This window comes from Larus michahellis, chromosome 12, assembly GCF_964199755.1.
Source record: "Larus michahellis chromosome 12, bLarMic1.1, whole genome shotgun sequence".
Lineage (NCBI taxonomy): Eukaryota > Metazoa > Chordata > Aves > Charadriiformes > Laridae > Larus > Larus michahellis.
Window position 1 is genome coordinate 17,021,122 of NC_133907.1, and position 17,350 is coordinate 17,038,471.

General features: G+C 54.1%; 1 protein-coding gene across 17 annotated transcripts in view; it reads right to left on the bottom strand.

Annotated features, from left to right (window-relative positions):
* Positions 1–4,254: 4,254 nt before the first annotated feature.
* The window catches only part of CHD6 (chromodomain helicase DNA binding protein 6), a 92,979-nt gene continuing 79,883 nt past the window's right edge, over positions 4,255–17,350 (bottom strand). For 10 of the 17 annotated variants that reach the window (XM_074605604.1, XM_074605607.1, XM_074605605.1 and 7 more), the window contains 8 exons: positions 15,570–17,135; positions 14,814–14,962; positions 14,327–14,533; positions 13,192–13,638; positions 12,309–12,500; positions 10,404–10,523; positions 9,233–9,337; positions 4,255–7,199 (listed from right to left, as the gene is read on the bottom strand). In XM_074605604.1, the coding sequence (XP_074461705.1) occupies positions 6,309–7,199; positions 9,233–9,337; positions 10,404–10,523; positions 12,309–12,500; positions 13,192–13,638; positions 14,327–14,533; positions 14,814–14,962; positions 15,570–17,135 (3,677 nt within the window). In that variant the 3' untranslated portion in view covers positions 4,255–6,308. The remainder of the gene's footprint in view (positions 7,200–9,232; positions 9,338–10,403; positions 10,524–12,308; positions 12,501–13,191; positions 13,639–14,326; positions 14,534–14,813; positions 14,963–15,569; positions 17,136–17,350) is intronic. The other 7 variants (XM_074605610.1, XM_074605602.1, XM_074605600.1 and 4 more) reach the window with 5 other exon arrangements.

Here is a 17,350-nt window from a genome sequence, read left to right on the forward strand (position 1 = left end):
GCAGAGCCGCGCTTCCCCGCCACGCGTGGCACAGGCCCGCTCCGCTGCGGCCGGTGCGACCCGCCTGGGCCCGGCCGGCGGCTGTCGGTGCTGCCGAGGGCTCCCGGGGCCGGTCCCGGGCGGGGGGCAGCTCCTGTACCCCGGGAAGGGGTTGGCGGGCCCCGGAGCCCCCAGCGCCAGCCCGGGGGGTGATGCCAGACCCAGGCCGTATCGGAGGGTGTATCAGACCATGTCATGGGCCGTTTTCATAGAATCACAGAATGGGTTGGGTTGGAAGGGACCTCTAAAGGCCATCTAGTCCAACCCCCCTGCAGTCAGCAGGGACATCTTCAACTCCATCAGGTTGCTCAGAGCCTCATCCAGCCTGGCCTTGGATGTCTCCAGGGATGGGGCCTCCACCCCCTCTCTGGGCAACCTGGGCCAGTCTCTCACCACCCTCAGTGTGAAGAACTTCTTCCTAATGTCTGATCTAACCCTGCCCTGCTCGAGTTTAAACCATTGTCCTTCGTCCTGTCGCTGCATGCCCTTGCAAACAGCCCCTCCCCAGCTTTCTTGTAGCCCCCTTCAGGGACTGGAAGGGGCTCTAAGGTCTCCCCGGAGCCTTTTCTTCTCCAGGCTGAACCCCCCCAGCTCTCTCAGCCTGTCCTCACAGCAGAGGGGCTCCAGCCCTCGGGTCATCTTCATGGCCCTCCTCTGGGCCTGCTCCAACAGCTCCATGTCCCTCTTGTGCTGAGGGCTCCAGAGCTGGACACATGCCGGTGCAGCCCTTCTGGCTCTTCTGCCTCACCCGAGCCACGGGGCCGAGGAGCCGCAGAGCGAGGCCGGAGCTGGGGGAGTCCCGTCCCGCTCACAGCACCCTGAGGGACGGGGTGCTCAGGGGGAGCTCGCCAGGAGCTGTGGGAACGCAGCCCCGGCATCTTCTGCCCTGCCCCGGGTTCTGCTCCTGCACACCCCAGGCTTCATTTCTTTAAAGAAAGTGATGATTCGGTGGGAAGCTGGGGGCTGCTGGAGCCCGTCCCTCACCGAGGGTCAGCTCAGTGCTTTCGGGAATGTCGCTGCCCCTAAAAGCCATCTTTAATCCAACATCTACGCGTGTTTGTAAAAAGATTTGCTGGAAGAGTAAGGAAAACTGACTGCTGTGAAAAGCCAGGAAATTAGTTTAATTGCTGATAATTAGGCTGTGAAGTCAGAGTCCTACAGTCATATTTATTCCCTCAGGAACAAGGACGTGCTTTGCTTTTTGTGCATCTGTTCCTCTGTTAGAAATTGCTGCCCCTTTTTTTTTTGGGGGGTGGGAGGGGAGGGGGAAGCAGTCATGTGGGGTTTTCCTTTAAAAAAATAATTTATCTTTCTGCGTGGTACAGGCTATTCGTGTAAAATGTCTCCTCTTGCTACAGCATGTCCACTGAAAAATGTAACAGCCGAATGCCTGGCGGGAGCCAAGAGGGATGGGCAGAGACGCTGAAGAGCATCTGCCGCGGCTCCGGCTCCCCTCGGTCGCTCGCCCATCGCTGCTGTTCCCTGAAACCCCCCTGCCGAGGGCCGGCGCTGGTCTTGCACCAACCGGCGCTTTCAGCAGGACCGGGACAGAATTCCAGGCTAAACCAGGATCGTCACATCCCCATCCAGACCACTGGCAGGCGGGAGCCCAGCAGCCATTCAAATCCCACGGAAGGGCTCACGAGGCGACACAGGGGACCGTGACTGATTTTTCCATTGTTATATGCCTTTTGAGGTGAAACCTGGATTCTCCAGGAATCAGTGCTGCCTCGGCACTGCACCCACCGGTGGCCTCGAGCCACCCCTGGGTGCACCGTGAAACTGTGAACACCCCAAAAGCCGCAGCAGGAGGCTGAGGAGCGTCACGCTCCCAAGTTACGCAGGCTGTAAAGGAGACGCTACGCAGAGAGCCGGGAAGGGAAATGAGGGATAAGCTAGATTTCTCTTACTGCTAATTTTCCAGAGCTGCCAGCTCCGTCTGACGACCGTGGGCTGCTGTGTGCTGGCACACATGGTGTGAAGCACTCAGGGACCATGAATGGTGCTTTTACCTGCTCGGTAAAGTGCTCGACAGTGCTTTACAGTTGTAAAAAGCGATGAGAATTAGTGGTGTCTTGTGACTCAGCCTGTGCTCCACAGCCTTGGGGCTGAAGTGGTTCCTGACAAGGTGAAAAATACAAATGCACTGAAAAGGTCAATTTTTATTCGATACAAACCAAATGTCATTGGACGAACTGCTCTCTGCTGCTCACCACCGGCCCAGATTTCGGACCCGAAATCCTTGCTTGTAACTTTGTCAAGACATCAGAGCTGCAACGTCTGCCCTTAGGGCAGGTAACACTGAGGGAAATCGTACCAGCCTTTTTGTGACCGCACAGAGAGTGAAAGATCCTCTCGAAATGTGCGATGATACTTTTCTGTTCTGCGTTCCGCCCAATGGAACCCAGGCAGGGATGGGAGGGCAGAGACGAGCGGCTGCAGGGTGTGTTACTGCCTCATGCTCCGGCAAAGGGCGCCTGCGAAACGAAATCCAAAGAGAAGCTGTGCCCACCCGCGGCCCGTCCGCAGCCCCCACGTCCGCTCCCTTCCCACCAGTCCGTGAACGGTGAACGCACCTGGCTGATGAGACGGAGCACGCCGCAGCCGCCGGCCACGCTACAGCCTGAACGGCAGCGCAAAGGCTTCGGCGCGGACCAAGGGCTTCTGGCTGCTGCAGACCCTGGGAGCGAGGACTCTGCATTAACAATGCCGGAGGGAGGGGGGAAGGCTGCAGTGTGCCGAGCCAGAACTTAAAGGGAGACTCAGGAACTGGAAATTCCGAGTTCACGCTCTCATTTTGCCTCCTCTGCCCCTGTCCAAGCGGTACCTGCCGTCTCTTCTGCCCGCTCTTTTCCTGCTTCTCACCCCAAATAAACGCGGCAACAAAATGCAGGACGAGGCGTTTATGCAAGGGCAGGGGGAGCAAGCAGAAACCCCTTGGTTTACTCTGCTTTTTTTCCTGGACCTCAAATAAATTGTTTAGCTTTTCCTGTGCGTCTGTTTATTCACCTGAACAAACCGAATTCATACCTACTTCTCTAAAGCCTGAGATCCTTACATTTGAGCCTTTATTTGGCACCTAATAGCGTTTTGCAAGGCTGAGATGGAGCCGCTTAATAGCCCAGTGAGAGCAACCGAACAGCTCTTCTGCCGGGAGGTGCCGCCTCAGTGCGAAGGAGGGTAACTGGTATGGGGGGGGTCTCACGACTGGTCTCCGGGCTTCTGCCCACCCTCTGGGTGCAGCGGGCCGCAGACAGCCCCTGCGCCCGCCGCGTGCTTACGCTGCCCGCGGAGCGCGGGCTGCTCCGCTCATCCCGCAACCGAGGTGGGACGACGGCAGGTTAACCCAGGGCAGGGTAACCCGCTCGACACGGCGAGTTCACCCAGGCGGTGCTGGGTGGCGGAGCTGCCGGCGGCGGCCGGGGGGGGTTTATCCCGGTTACTCCGTGGGTGGGAGGAGAAGCCCTTCCCAGAGCATCGCACATCCCACCGGGTGGGAAGAGCGGCCCCACGGAAGGGAGAGGTCCGCCGGGTTCGACAGCTTCTCAACGGATTCGTGCTGAGAAAAAGGCAAGTAACGTTTATCACTGAGTCAGGTGAATTAAACATTCACATATATTTGCTGAAAAAAATTATATACATCTGTAGCAAGGCTCTGCCAAGTTTGAAAGATAAGCATCATCTAGTCACTAAATTAAAAAAATAAAAATCTGACTTTTAAATCTTTTTCTTTTTATCCATGTTCAAGAGCACAGACAGTTTATTTTGTTAGCACATTTGGTGAAGAATGTATGTTCGTGTGAGTAGCCATGAAAACCGGTGAAAATTTGGCATTTCTTTTGGATATGATGGAAAATAAGAAGCAGCCACTTACGCCTTACAGTCTAAATAATCCACAGCGTATATCGGGTTGCAAAAGGGTCACAAAGTAGCAGTCAAAGAGAAGCCTAAACACCCAGAGACGTAGCATACATGTCTGATAAGGAAGAACAAGGTATAGAGCATGCTGGCTAATTAAATAAATTTCACTTTCAACCCTGTTCCTTACGCGTGTAACCCTGGAAAAACCATCCCGTGACAAGAAATGGACTCTGGAGAGATTTCTGTATCCGTTCACAGTAAGGCTTTGAAGATAAATGAAGTTTTATAGCATTTGTATTTTAAGGATTTAGGGCAAGTACATGTTCTTCTACTGAATAAAAAGAAAGTTAGTACTTAAAAGGTTCAAAAATATATCAATCGTGATTTTTTTTTTTTTTTTTTACATAAATAAATTATATTGATTTTGGATTTAACAGCTGAAAAACCCCTTTCTGCTTCCACTGGAGGCAAAACTGAACAAAATGTTAGTTAAATAGAGATAGCAGCATTTCTAAGAAATCTGTCGATAGTGATACAGTATCTATGCTACAAGGATGTTATTAAATAGAACACATTTAATTATCGGGGGGAGGGGGGGTTGCATTATGATTGGTTACATACTTAAAAAAAAAAAAAAGATCATCCAATCCAGTAAACTGGGAATAAATTCCGTGAAAATATAAACCAAATGCTTTTTTAGACCATGGGTAACAGACTTCTTTGAGATGCTAATTTTAACATGTACATAATTTATAATCCCAAATGTATAAAAGACAATGACAAAAAGCATCATAAATAAATAATGCAAACTGAAATAGTTATGTCAAAACATTTGGACCATCGGATAAATTAGCAAAACTGTAACAGAAAATAAGTAAAAAATACAGTAAATTGTGACAACCAAATGTGAAACCGATTACTAGCACGCTCCCAACTCCCTCACCAGCCTGCCTTCTGCCTCCCTGCTGCACCGCCCCGGGTTTATTTCAAGTCTCAAACCATGAGCTGCAAATAAGAACAAGCCCAAGTGAAAGCAAAAGGAAAGGAGGAGCGAGGGGAAGGAGAAAGAAGAAGAGTTGCCTGCGGAGGTGTCTCAGTACCCAGAGCTGCGGGGGCTGACGGCGTTACCGCCTCTCCGTCGAAAACGCAGACGGCGAAAGCATCTGCCCAAGGGGCGGGACTCGGAAATACTGTTCAACAGCAAACGGAATGGAAAGAAGAAGCCAAGGTCATCTCTTCACAGTCTAACGCTAGGAAAGAAGAAACTCAAGCTTTGAAAGCCTCAGCCGTCCTTCTCAGAGGACTCCCCCAAACAGGAAAACGGCCTACAGCCTTTTCCGTGTTTGCTGAAAGGACGTTGCTTCCGGGGTAAGGAGTGGAAAATATAAAAACTCAAAAAGCCTCAGTGTTCATATAAGAGCATTAAAATCAGTGTGGCCTGTTCACAGCTGGAAAAAAAAATAATACCTTTACAGCACTTCTAACGCCATAGATGAGAACTAACGCCACAGAGGAGAACTGAAGACTGGCAGAATGATGAAGAAACTGGTAGCTACAGGTACAGTAATCCCAAAAAAGTCATGCAAGATGTGCAAAACCTTTCCAGCTCAAGCCGAAAAGTTCTTGTAACTCTCGAGGAAAGGGCAACTAAACTCCACTTAACGTAAAACCAAACTTTGGTTTTAAAAAATACAAAAGAACGTCTACGTCGTATTTTCACTCGCTGCAGTTTGTCTCCAAACCTTTGAGGTGGGGGCGGTAAAGAAATCATATCACTACCAGTTATGCTTTTTCCTTTCAAAGAAATGAATATATGCATTTTCAATCATTAGTTATATACTTCTGTCTATACTACTATTCTAGTAACCATGATAAAATAGGGAAATACTTTAAATCAAAAATACACATTAGCACTTACTATAGCTGTGCTTTTTACCCCCAAATACAGGCTTTTTCGTTCAGTGTCGCTGCAGACAGAATTACCCTTGGCTGCGTGTAGGCCAAGAGGTAAAGACTTTTCTTTTGCTCTTGTTTTTTTTTTGCTGCTTTTTCTTCTCAAAGGAGTGAGCAATTTGAGGGGGTGACCGAGTACTGGATTTGCTATCGTCGGCTGGGATGAACGACTGGAAAAACAGAACGAGAATTCGGTGCCTCCCATACTAGCTAGACAACACTGTTTATCTAATAAAGTGGCAAGACCCTGCAACTATTAACATGTAGTATGTCACCAGAGTTTTTTTCTGACAAGGAATTAGGTAGATAATATTACTCATGGAAACACAGGTTTATGAAGGCGGAGCGGGGCGGGAGGGTAAGTAACAAAGAGTTTATGGGATAAGAAACTCACAAGCCACAATCTTTTTGTGTGTGGTTTTTTTTTTTTTTTTTTTTTCAATGAAACAAAAGTTCTAATTGGTATCGCGAGCCGCTTCGCACTCCTCCTCTGCTGGTCCGTCCTGCTCTTTCTCTGCCGACAAAGGCGGTGTTTGCTCTGTACAGTTTTGACTGTTTGCAGCTTCTTTTTCCGGCAGCGAGACAGTTTCTGGCTCTGGGTTTGCCGATTCCCCTTTTGCCTTCTTTCTCTTCCGCTTCTGGCTTTCCAGGTTGGCTGCCTCCGAGTGCCTGGTTTGCTGTATGCCGGGCAGCGCCATGCCGATGCCAGGGGAAAGAAACATCGAGGGATAGATCAGTCCAGGAGACATCCCTGGGATAAGAAACGGGTTAAAAGCTACAGGACTACTGGTAGTTATTGCGGATTCTGTCTGATTAGAAAACGAACTAGGACCAGGCTTATCTTCCGAGAGAGTTTCTTTTTTCACGTCCTGGCTACTCGGTTTATCCTCAGTAGCTTTCTCTGCGTTGGCTGTACCGCTTTTCGTTGTGCTTGTTAACGAAGTCGGAGCAGTCGCAGTACAAGTAGTTGTCATGGGGGGGTTGAGAAGTCCTCCAACGCCGAACATCTGTGGTACGGTAGCCATGCCTGGCAGCATCATGGGCAACATACTCAGGGTGCTTTTCACGTCCTCGCCGGCGGGCACTGCTGCAAATCCAGCAGGAAACCCAACCAGCCCGGTCAGAGGGATCCCTTGCATGTTTCTCATGTTCTGAAGTCCTACTAGATCCATCCCAGCAATCAGTCCGTTCATGAACAATGGTCCCATTCCAGAAGAAGAATCTGCTACAACGCCGGGGCCTTTGATGAGTTCGCTTCGGGGCCTTCTCCCCCTCCGGCGGGGCCCCGTGTCTCGGAGCACAGGCTCAGTCAGGATGCGATTGAATTTGCTTTCCGGTAAGTAGCCCTAAAAACGAAACACACACAACAGAAAACACCTAACGGTTATTACTGCATCAAAGGAAATCCGGCTTTTCTGTGCTCGCATCTGCATCCCAGATGGTGTCGGCACAGAAATATTTGCCTACATGATATGGAATTTGAGAGGTACGCACAACTTTTCCCCAAGGGATGCCGCCAAACGCAAAACACCCTCGCTCTGCCCTGGCATGATACTGCAGTGCCAACGTGCACAGAGAGGAAAGGAGGAAGCACGTTTTTACCCCACGTTTTCACCCGGCTGGTCACAACACAAGAAGCACTGGGGCAGCTCTGTGTCAGACGCCAACCTAGCTCCCTCCCCAGCTTTAATCGTGGCTTCAGCAACAAGTGATTTAAAATCATGTCTTTTAGACCTGAAGGGCCAAATTTTCAATGCTCTGCAGGACAGCAAAGCTGCATGGGATGACACACACAGAGAGTGGACATGCTGCCTGAGAAGGTCCCAGCCACAGCGTCGCTGAGACGCCAGGAAGATTCTTCTGAGCACTGAGAAACAGGACCAAAACCCAGCGGCCACGACCGGGTAAGACTGTCCGGTTACACAGAGCAGTGCGGGGGGGTCCACAGCGCAGTTTAAAGCTCCATTTTTAAGCATCCTCATCACAGACATTTAAACGTTTCCCTTTGTGGCTCCCTTGAGTTTCAATATCGCCGCTCTTTGAACTGTTTCCAATAACAGATTTAGGTAGGAAAAGTATTTCCCATCGACACCTGCGGCGCAGAACCTTGGATCAAATGACCCTGGCAGTCTGCACAGCTACTGCCCAGAGTGGGAGAACCTTCTGCTCCGCTCCCACCGGCACGTGGGGGAAACCTGCATGGGACCGTGATGGTGCCTGGGCTCTGCGGGGCAGCGACCCCGCGCTCCCGCTGCCCGCGCGCCCGCAGCAGCCAGACGTCCCTCCGCATGCAGGTGCCAGGAGGGATGCGCACTCGCCAAAAGCAAAGTGCTGATGGAGCTCGGGGGTGCGAACACTAACGGGCGTGCAGCCGCCACACCAGGGTGCGTGAGCGGGTGCCCGGGGCGGTGGCCAGGCATGCAGCTGTTCCTGCCAGCAAAGAGACCGGCCCCTGCAAACGAAGGTACGGAAGAGCTGCCGGCTCGCACGGGTGCTGGCCGCCCAGACGGGGCACTGATGCCAGCCCGGACGTGGAGCTGTTTCCTGGGGAGCGGGACAGACCATGCCAGATCTCCAGCGCTAATTAAAAGCAAATTTGAGAGCAGTACAACCCTCTAAGCCAATTCATTCCCCCTCCAGGCCCCTGCAAGGGCGTCGCACAAACCACTGCCGCTGCAAAACCAGGGAGCAGGCGAGAGGGACGGTAGGGAGATGTCTGGATAAGGCCAGCCCGCAGGGTGGGAAAGGGCCATCTGGCAGCGCCCGTGTGCGGGAGGGGAGAGCGTTCCTGCTCCGCAGGCTCTGCCACGCACCGGGGCAGGGACCGGCATGATGAAGAGGGGGAATGAACACGGCGAAGCTCGGCTCCGTCCTGCCCCTCTCCTGCCAGTGCCTGAGCCTTCACGCCTGGTGACCTGCAGGCCCTTTCGCGGGCCGAGGGCTGCAAGAGGCAGAGCTTGCAGGAGCTGATGAAAAGCCTCGGTTGAGGGTATTTTTGAAAATTTGACCCGTGAGAACGTGTTTTGTCCACTCCCTGCCATCCAGCACCCAGGTGGCTGCTTCTAGGGTGTTTTTATCTTGCCCCTGCTATTTCTAAGCATGCCAAGGCTTTCTGGACAGCCACCCTGGGGTGCTGAGCCCTGTTCCCAGGGCGCTGACCCCCTTCTCTCTTTCCCGAGGCATGCGCCCAACCTCCCTCTGTGCCCCGCGAGTGCTGCCGGTGCTGCCGGCCCCGCCGGCCCCGCGGCCCTGCCCTCCCGCCTGCGCAGCTGCGGTCCTGCCTCGCAGCTCCCGGATCCTCACTGGAGAAAGGTTGTGGGGATGGGGAGGGGAAAGAAAAGATGACATGATACAGATTTCTCCAAAAGCTCTAACTTACTGAAAGCTTAACAATGTCAGCCCAGTCAGCTGCAACAGCATACTCCAAGTTTGCATCAAGCCACCTTGGCAATTCCTTCAATGCTGGTGCCGTGGCTCCCCCTAACTATAAAACACAGCAGAAGGATGACCTCTATTGCAGAAAGAGTTATGTAAAATAATACAAGAAATACGGTTACACTTCCCCTAGCTCCTTGCTTTGGGCTGCAATTTGGCTGGGGCAGAGACTCTTCCCTTGCTACGCATCTCTGCAGGGCTCCGTGTGCGCCTGCCTGCCTCCAGACACACACTTGAGGGAAAAAAGGCAAGTTCAGCCTCTGTGGCCCGTCCCATCGCCCTCCCCGTGAACAAGCGATGGGCACAGAGCTTCTATAAAAGCCATGCTTAAAACCGGACAAACCCATCAATTCACCCAGGTCTCCAGCGGCCATGGTGGGTGTAACAGGGGGAAACACAGATGGGGCTCAAACAGCCTCTTTCTGCCTCGCCCTTTAGCTTTGGGTTTAGATGTGATTAACGTCACATCACCTTCTGACACCTAGTGCAGTCCTGGGTGTGTTTAGGAACGGAGTTAGGGTGGAAAGTATCCCTGAACATCCCTTCGCATTCAGAGGGGTGAACGCCAGTGCACTGGAGATTACACTGCAGATGAGTAAATCCACGCTCCTCGCCCAGTAAGCAAGACACCTTCCACTTCAAACCCTCCACTTCCCGCGTGCCCAGCACCTGGATGGGTATTGGTGTGCTCTGCCTGCGCCTCGTTAAGGGAGGGTAACAAAAGAAAGATATTTGCATGGCAATATTCAAATTTGTGGCACATTGCAGTGAATTCAAGGGGAGCAATCAAATCCGGAGCGGGAAGCACCAGCCGGGGCTGTGCTGCTGGCGGCTTTAAAGCCAAAGGCTGAATCCTTTTGCCATTGCGGGGTCTCTGCACCCTGGCAAGGGAGAACACTCAGACTTTCATGACTTCACACGGAAAGTCACTTATTTCACAGGTCTGTGTCCCCTCGGGCACACAAGTGTCACAGGATAGTGTAGATCAGTGACATGTTCCGGACTTTTGTCCCATCCGTAGGCCTCTCTGGATCAAATCTCCCCCCAGGGGAGCTCGGGGCCTGCTAAGCATTTCAAGACACCAAGGGCAGGGCACAGAACAGGCCTTCGCTTACCCGCCGTCCGGTACCCTTATGTACCACAGGCACCCGCTCCTCTCCCGTGAGTGAGCTAATGTCCAATTTGCTGGGGTCCTTGCAGCGTTGCCTCCTCTGCTTGGGCTTGTCTGAAAAATTCTGGAGTGCAAACAAGACAATGTTAATGAGACTAGATGGCTTAATGAGCCTGGATGGCTACAAGCCCTGCAGGACAGCGGCACAGACGAGCTCCCAAGGGACAGAGGGTCCCTGGGACTTGGGAGGGAGCAGCGGCGAGCCGGTCTCTGCCACAGGGCCAGCTCTCACCTGAGCACAGTTGATTTTTGTAGGTATAACGGGGCTTTCAGTGTACCCCGCCTAGACTGCTCCAGCCCTTTCTAATCCCCCTCCAATCCTAAAACTGTAATCTGTTGCCAGTCCGTGTACATGCATCTGTAAACGGGGCACTAACTACGACTAGGAAAGAAAGAGAAGAGAGAACAGGTCTGCGTGTGCCGTCTCGTGTCAGTCTGATACAGGTACCTGCTTCTCGCCCATTCATCTGTGCTTTGTTTCGCTCCTATTTCAGCTGTTCCCACCGCGGAGCTGCTGCACCATGTTTCTTTGGGATCAGAGCCCTTCAGGACCACAACCTACAGAGTTACAGCTTGAGCTGCCGCACATCCACTGCGTGCGCAGAGTCCCAGCATCAATGTGCCTGCAGGGACGTAGCATTATAATGAACTACTGCAGGCCCTGATTCCCGAGAGTCAAAGACCCCTGAGCTTGGTCCGTCCTTCAACAAGCTGAGATGCTGCCGTACCCCAAAGCAGCTTTCAATCCATCCTACATGGAGAGAGAACACCCATCCTGACAGCGGAGATCTTGCAGGGCAGGCCCAGGGCACTGGGGGGCTTGCCGGGAGCAAGAGTTTCACCAGCAGCACGGCCAGACTGGGAGAGCTGTAAGCCCACATGGAAGGCAAGGACGATGGAAAGGAGTGGGAAGGCACCTCCGCGCCTGCTCCACTGACTGCTCCTTCCAGTGCTCCTGGGAGTCTGGCCTTGGGAACAGAGCTGCATGTATTTCTGGACTTTGAAAAGCAAGGGCCATCCTGCCCAAGTAAATGCTGGGCTCCTCATCTCTAACGAGCTCCAAGACACTAACGGCTTGCCTGTACTCCAAGCTCCAGGGAATCCCCGCCTCAGGCACACAATCCTTCAGGACCAAGATGCACAGCCTTTTACCTGTTACCGCCATATTTCTTCCTACTCTGTTTTACGGCCTGCGCTCTGCCTACCACGCGGTCTAATAGGCTGAATAAGCTGAAACCCGGAGCAAGTCAACCTGGGAAACCAAGAGGTGGATGCTTACGAGACAGCAAGAAGAATCAGACAGACTTTGCACCCCACTCTGCTTTCTGATGGCACTCACGGCCACACAAGCGCAGCCTTTGCAGCCTGCAACACAGCTGCTTCGGTCCGGTTTTTATAGCAAGGAGGTTTCCTCTTGTCTGGGAACTTTATTTCCTACAATAGCACTGCCTAAAATGACCCCAGGTGAAAGGGAGCAACACAGCCAGCCCTTGAGCATCCCATTTCTCTCCCTGTCCCTGGTGCTTCTGGAAAACGTTGGACTAATTGGGCATTGGGCAGACGGATGCACTGGAGCTGGAGAATGGACCTTGGGGCGGGAGGACACAACTCAGCAAGTGCCTTTCACTGGCGTCCAGGGAACCGTGCCCGCTTCCCAAACGTGTGATCAACCTCCCGAACAGCCCCGATGAACACACCACAAGCCACAGCAGAGGGAAAAAGGCTGCATTTTGAGACACTTCATGGAAGCCCTGAACAAAAGAGCAACGGCAGAAAACCTAACACAAAGGGCAACGCACAAGGCAGACGTGCACACACACACACACACGCCACCAAAGGCCACCCTTACTGTGCCAAAGCCGGGAACGTCGAGTGTGTAGTCGGACTGCTGGCGGAGCCAGTCGAGGAGACTCTTATTCGGGACAGCCTTCTCTGCTTGGCTGCCTGCAGCTGGGACCGGCTGTGGAGTTGAGGTAGCAGCAACCGGCCCGTCGGGGAGGGGACTGTTCTGGGGGGGCTGCGGCTGGTCTTCCTGAACATCCTGACGTGGAGGGAGGAGCAGGGAGAGCCCATCAGCAGTGCGTGGTGATGCCCGTGCACCCAGATAAGCAGAGCTCCCAAAGCGGGTCATCCTCTCCCATCACACAGATTAATCCACGTATTCCCAGTGCCTGTTCCTTAAATCACCACCCACCACCGCATTACACTTCCACTCAGTCCCCAGCACTGGTGGCATGGAGGGCAAAGAGAGCTGGGAGATGCTTCTGAACTCACATGGGAACACCCTAATCACCAGAAGGACCAACTTCTCCACAGATCACTCCTAAGAGTGGTCTAGAGGGAACTGGTCTTGCTCCCAGAGCCCCGTTCTTCTTTGGGTTGAACCCAGGGTAGAAGGACAAAGGGTGCAGCACGCTCTTGGCCACAGCTCCAACGCAGTCAAGGACCTTGCCTCATGTTCTCTAAGGCTAGACACCCCCTGAAGTGGGACTATTGTTTTTGATAATGCTTAGCAGGACTCAAACACTCCAGGCAGAGTGCTCCAAGCCAGAGGGAAAACTTCCCTTCCTCCCTGGAGCAGTATCCGCTCTTGCCTGCTCCAGCACAAGCCAAGCTGTCCTGGAAGGGGTCTCATATTGTCACAGGCAGCAGAGCTTGTAGGGGAAAGCTGGACCGTGAGACAAATTGTACTGATTCCGCTGGGGCCACATGAAAGCGGGGAGCAAACCCACCTGCAGCCTGGTTGGAAGAGGCCTCTCCTTCAAGAAGATGAGGTCCATCCCTTCTACATTTTTTCTCCTGCCCCGTCTCCTCCTCATAGCAGCGTCGTCTCTTCGGAGGCTGCCGTTTACAATTTGTCCTGTGACAGGATGGATTAACCCTGCCTGGAGGATGCCAGACAAGTCCATGCCCAGGGAGCCCTGGAGCGTGTTCACGGTCCCCAGTTTGGGCATGTTTGTGTTTAGGGGAAAAGGAGAGGAGTTCCCTGGGGATCCATCAGAGGCTCTGGACAAGTCCACCGCCGTGTCGCGCCAGCCGTTCAGCACAATGGGTGGATGAACATGGGTTGCGGCTAGTTGCTCCAAGCTCCTCTGTTTGGCATCCCTCTCCATCTCGAATTCATAGGGCCTCCTGTGCTTCCGCTCGTCCTTTGCAAAGGCAGGGGTCAGAAAACCTTCCTGTGTGTATCAAAGCCACAGAGAGGGTTACGGCTGCTCATGCACTGCCCAGAGACCACAGCTCTTCAAACCAACACCGGGCAGCCTCTCCGCAGGAGCCCTAAAGGATGCCCTTTCCCTGGGCACATCACACTTCTCTTTCCCTGCCCGGGGATGGTGCAGGCACCCTCACACACTGCGATCTCCCAAGGCGCTATAACCCTGGGTGCTCCATCAGCTGCTGGGCAGCTGGGCTGGGGTCCCAGGCCAGCAGCTTCTGTCTCTGCGCTGTGTCCAACAGCAAGAGGAGATGAGAGAGAGCTGGTGACTGGTGGGGCAGTGCCCTCTCCTCCACCCTTTACTTTGGAACACCAGGGCAGTGCTCCCTTTTCCCCCCGATCACGCCGGGTGCTCCAGCACTGACTCTGGAAGCACCTCCAGAGCTGCAGGAGCTGCGGAGCTGCTGCAGAACAGCTGCCCTCCCAGGAGGGGAGCAGGGCTGGTGGGGGGCTGAGAGCATGGGGAGCGGGGAGCTCACCAGGAGCCCTCAGTGGAGGTGACCAAGTGGCTTAAGCCACACGTCAGACATCACAAGCGGCACCAAGAGGCAGTGAAAACCCAGGCCCCGCTTGGGAAACCCCTGAGCACTTCTGGGCAATGCTTCACCACAGAGTCCTAGGTCTGTCCCTGCCCGAGGGCCCCCCCTCACCTTTTGTACCTGTGTGATTAACACCCCATTATTGAAGCTGGGATCGGGGGCTTCTGACTCAGCAAAGCTGTTTCTGCTGCTAGCATTGCTGGCTACCGCTGGAGCTGTCAGCAGGCTTTGTGCCTCAAACTGCTGGCTAGAGGATGGCCACTTGCCCTTCAGGATGGCATGGCAGATGTTGTCAATGCGGTTGATGATCACACGGTCCTGCAAACAGAATTGGATAGTGGCAGACTAGGACTCAAATGACTGACTCGTGTATATCGTGTCAGGATTAAAGACAAACCCAGCCCTGGTGACCTCAGCTGGGCGGGGAATGCTTTAGCGCAGGCATGTCCACGGCATGGGTGCTTAGGAAGAGCATCCCAGTTAGACCATATGTGGGGAACCGCGTGCAGAGGACCAGGAGGCAGAGCTGGGGCTGTGTGAGCTGGTCAGGACTACGCAGGAACACTTGCAATACAAACAACATTCATTTTAAACTCACCTTAGGCCACTCAGAGAAGGAGTAAAGCGTCTTCTCCTGCAGCAGCTGGGCTATGGTCGGTGCCCGGGCATCCTGAAGGTCATCAATCTCACCGGGCAGGACAGAAGCAGAACTCTTGCTCTCTTCCTCCAAATACTTCTCTGGACCATCTGAGAAAGCGACAGAGAACAGAGCCCATCACTGCCCTGCCTCTCTCAGCCTCTTGAGGCGAGAGCAACTCCTCGCACCTTCCCACCCCAGTACCCAGCTGGCTCCACAGAGGTCCCACTCCCCAACCAGCCGCCAAGAAATGCAGCAGCCCTGGGTCACAGCAGGTGGCCCACGCTGCTCAGGAAGGGCCAGCACTCTCCTGGGCTAAGTCTGGGGGGTCTTCTATTGCAGTGGCCCCCATCCCTGACCATCCCCATACCCCAGGGAGGCGAGGACACATATGCCTTCCCAGAAGGAGCTGCTTGCCAGGCAGGAAGCTGCTTGCCTGTGCCAGGAAGGGAAGAGCATCCTGCATTCCATGGGGTGCTCATGGCAGAAGGGCTGCTGGGGCTCAGGGTGAAGGATTCTGGCCATCCCTGCTGGAAAACGCACCCACCAACCCTTTGTTCCCCAATCACATCAGCTAGAGGTACCCCAACTCCTGCAGAGGGGAGGCAGCTCTGGGGGTTCGGCAGCCCCAAGGCTTTGGCTCTGCAGGGAGGACAGCAGGTCCCTCCCACCCGGCCAGAGGTGACTGTCAACCAGAGGGAGCTCTCAGGACTGTACCTTGACTCTGGCTGCTGCTGGCTTTCTCCCCCTCATCTCTGTTCTCACATTCTTCTTGCTTCACCCCCTGGGGCTCGGGGTGCAGGGCCTCTCTGCAGCCTGCCTGCCCCTCAGCCCCTCGGCCCCAGGCCTCCCCCCCGGCAAGGGGGGGCTCTGCCCCTGGGGCCCCCAGCAGAGGCGTGGGCAGGCTGAAAGCCTGGCTCTGAGCCTGGCCCGGTGAGTGCTGCAGGGTGCTCTCCTCATCCAGGCCACGGTCCTCCCTGCCCTCTGGCCCAGGCTCCCCCAGCCCTTCAGGTGTCCCCAGCCCCAGGCACTCTCTCTCGCCATTCACGTCTTCCGGGCAAGTGTCCTCGGGTGTGGGGAGGCCAGAGCTCTGCTCCTCGCCCCCCAGTTCATTAGCCTCAGGGCCACAACCTTCCCTGGTTCTGGGACCACTCAAGCCTTCCACAACATCTGCTGCTGCCTCAGAGTTATCATCGTCCTCTTCTTCCTCCTCATCTTCTTCGCTGTGGCTCTGACTTGGCCCTGACTTTGCCTCCACTTCTTTCTCCTGCAGCAGACTGATGAACCTCTGCTCAGGAGGAACCTTTATTTCGTAGTTATGAAGACTGGGACTGTAGAGCCCCACACTTATGGCCCCTTCAATGGCGCCGTGCTCAGGCAGCACTGGCGCAGGGCTGGTGATGTCGCCCTTCTGCTGCAAGGCTTCGCAGAGCTCTGCTGGGACGCTCCGCGAAGGGTCACTCTCCGGGGTAGAAGGTGAAGGCTCAGCTTCCTCATTCTGACCGTCCATTCGGTCACAGCGCACCTGCAAACCCTCTAGGAAGGGAGTCTCTCTCATGGCATCTGCATCGCAGCTGGACGGGTCCTCATCCCCCTCCAGCTTGCCCTCAGAGAGTTTAGCAATGCTGCTTCCAACATCTGTGCAACTCGGGCTGTCTCGCGCAAGGGAGCTTTGCTCGCTGTTACAGGCCTTCTCATCGTACATCATGCACACCAAGGAGTCTGGCAGAGAGCTCTCATCATAGTTACTGGAAATGATGTCCCGGACTTTAGACATGAACGTTTCACAGTTTGCATCCGGCGGACTGCCCCCGGCCTGGGACATAGTGCTGTCTACAGCTTCTAGCTTGATCTGACTCTCGGCTTCGTTCTCCAGGGATTCGCAAGTTCGGTCCACCTGGCTGTACAGAGGGGAACTGTAGAGTTTGGAGTTAGTCTGGTAAAGGCAGCACAGGGTTTCTGGGCCTGGGAGCCCCGTTCTTTTATGCTGAGCATAGTTCCTGTATGCATCTAAAAAAGACAGCTGAGGGTCATTCATGATGTAGTAGTCAGTGCGATTCAGGCCATGCTTGGCGGTGCCGATCAGCAGGTCCCGATCATGTTTGCCACACTCCCACCACACCGGCAGGTAGAGGCTCGGCCGGCACAGCTTGAGCCGCTCGTGGAGCTGCGGACACTTGAGCACCTGCTCGCGCACCTTTCGCAGAAGCTCGATACGGTAGAGGGTTCTGGCAGCACGTTCCTCCGTGATGGGCTCCACGTAGATATCAGGATCTGGAGGACCTACAAGGTGGGGTAGAAAAGCCAGGCCCCATTATACAGATTGAAGAGAGGTACTCAGAGGCAGTGATGAGCAAGGGGAGTTTTAACTCTCGCTCAGACTGCAGGTGAGGTGGGGGGAGTGCTTGTAGCCACTGTTGAGGCTTTTTTTCCCAGTCTCACCACCTCCCATTTGACACCAAACGGACACCTGGGAGTAAACTCCCTCGACTTCAGCA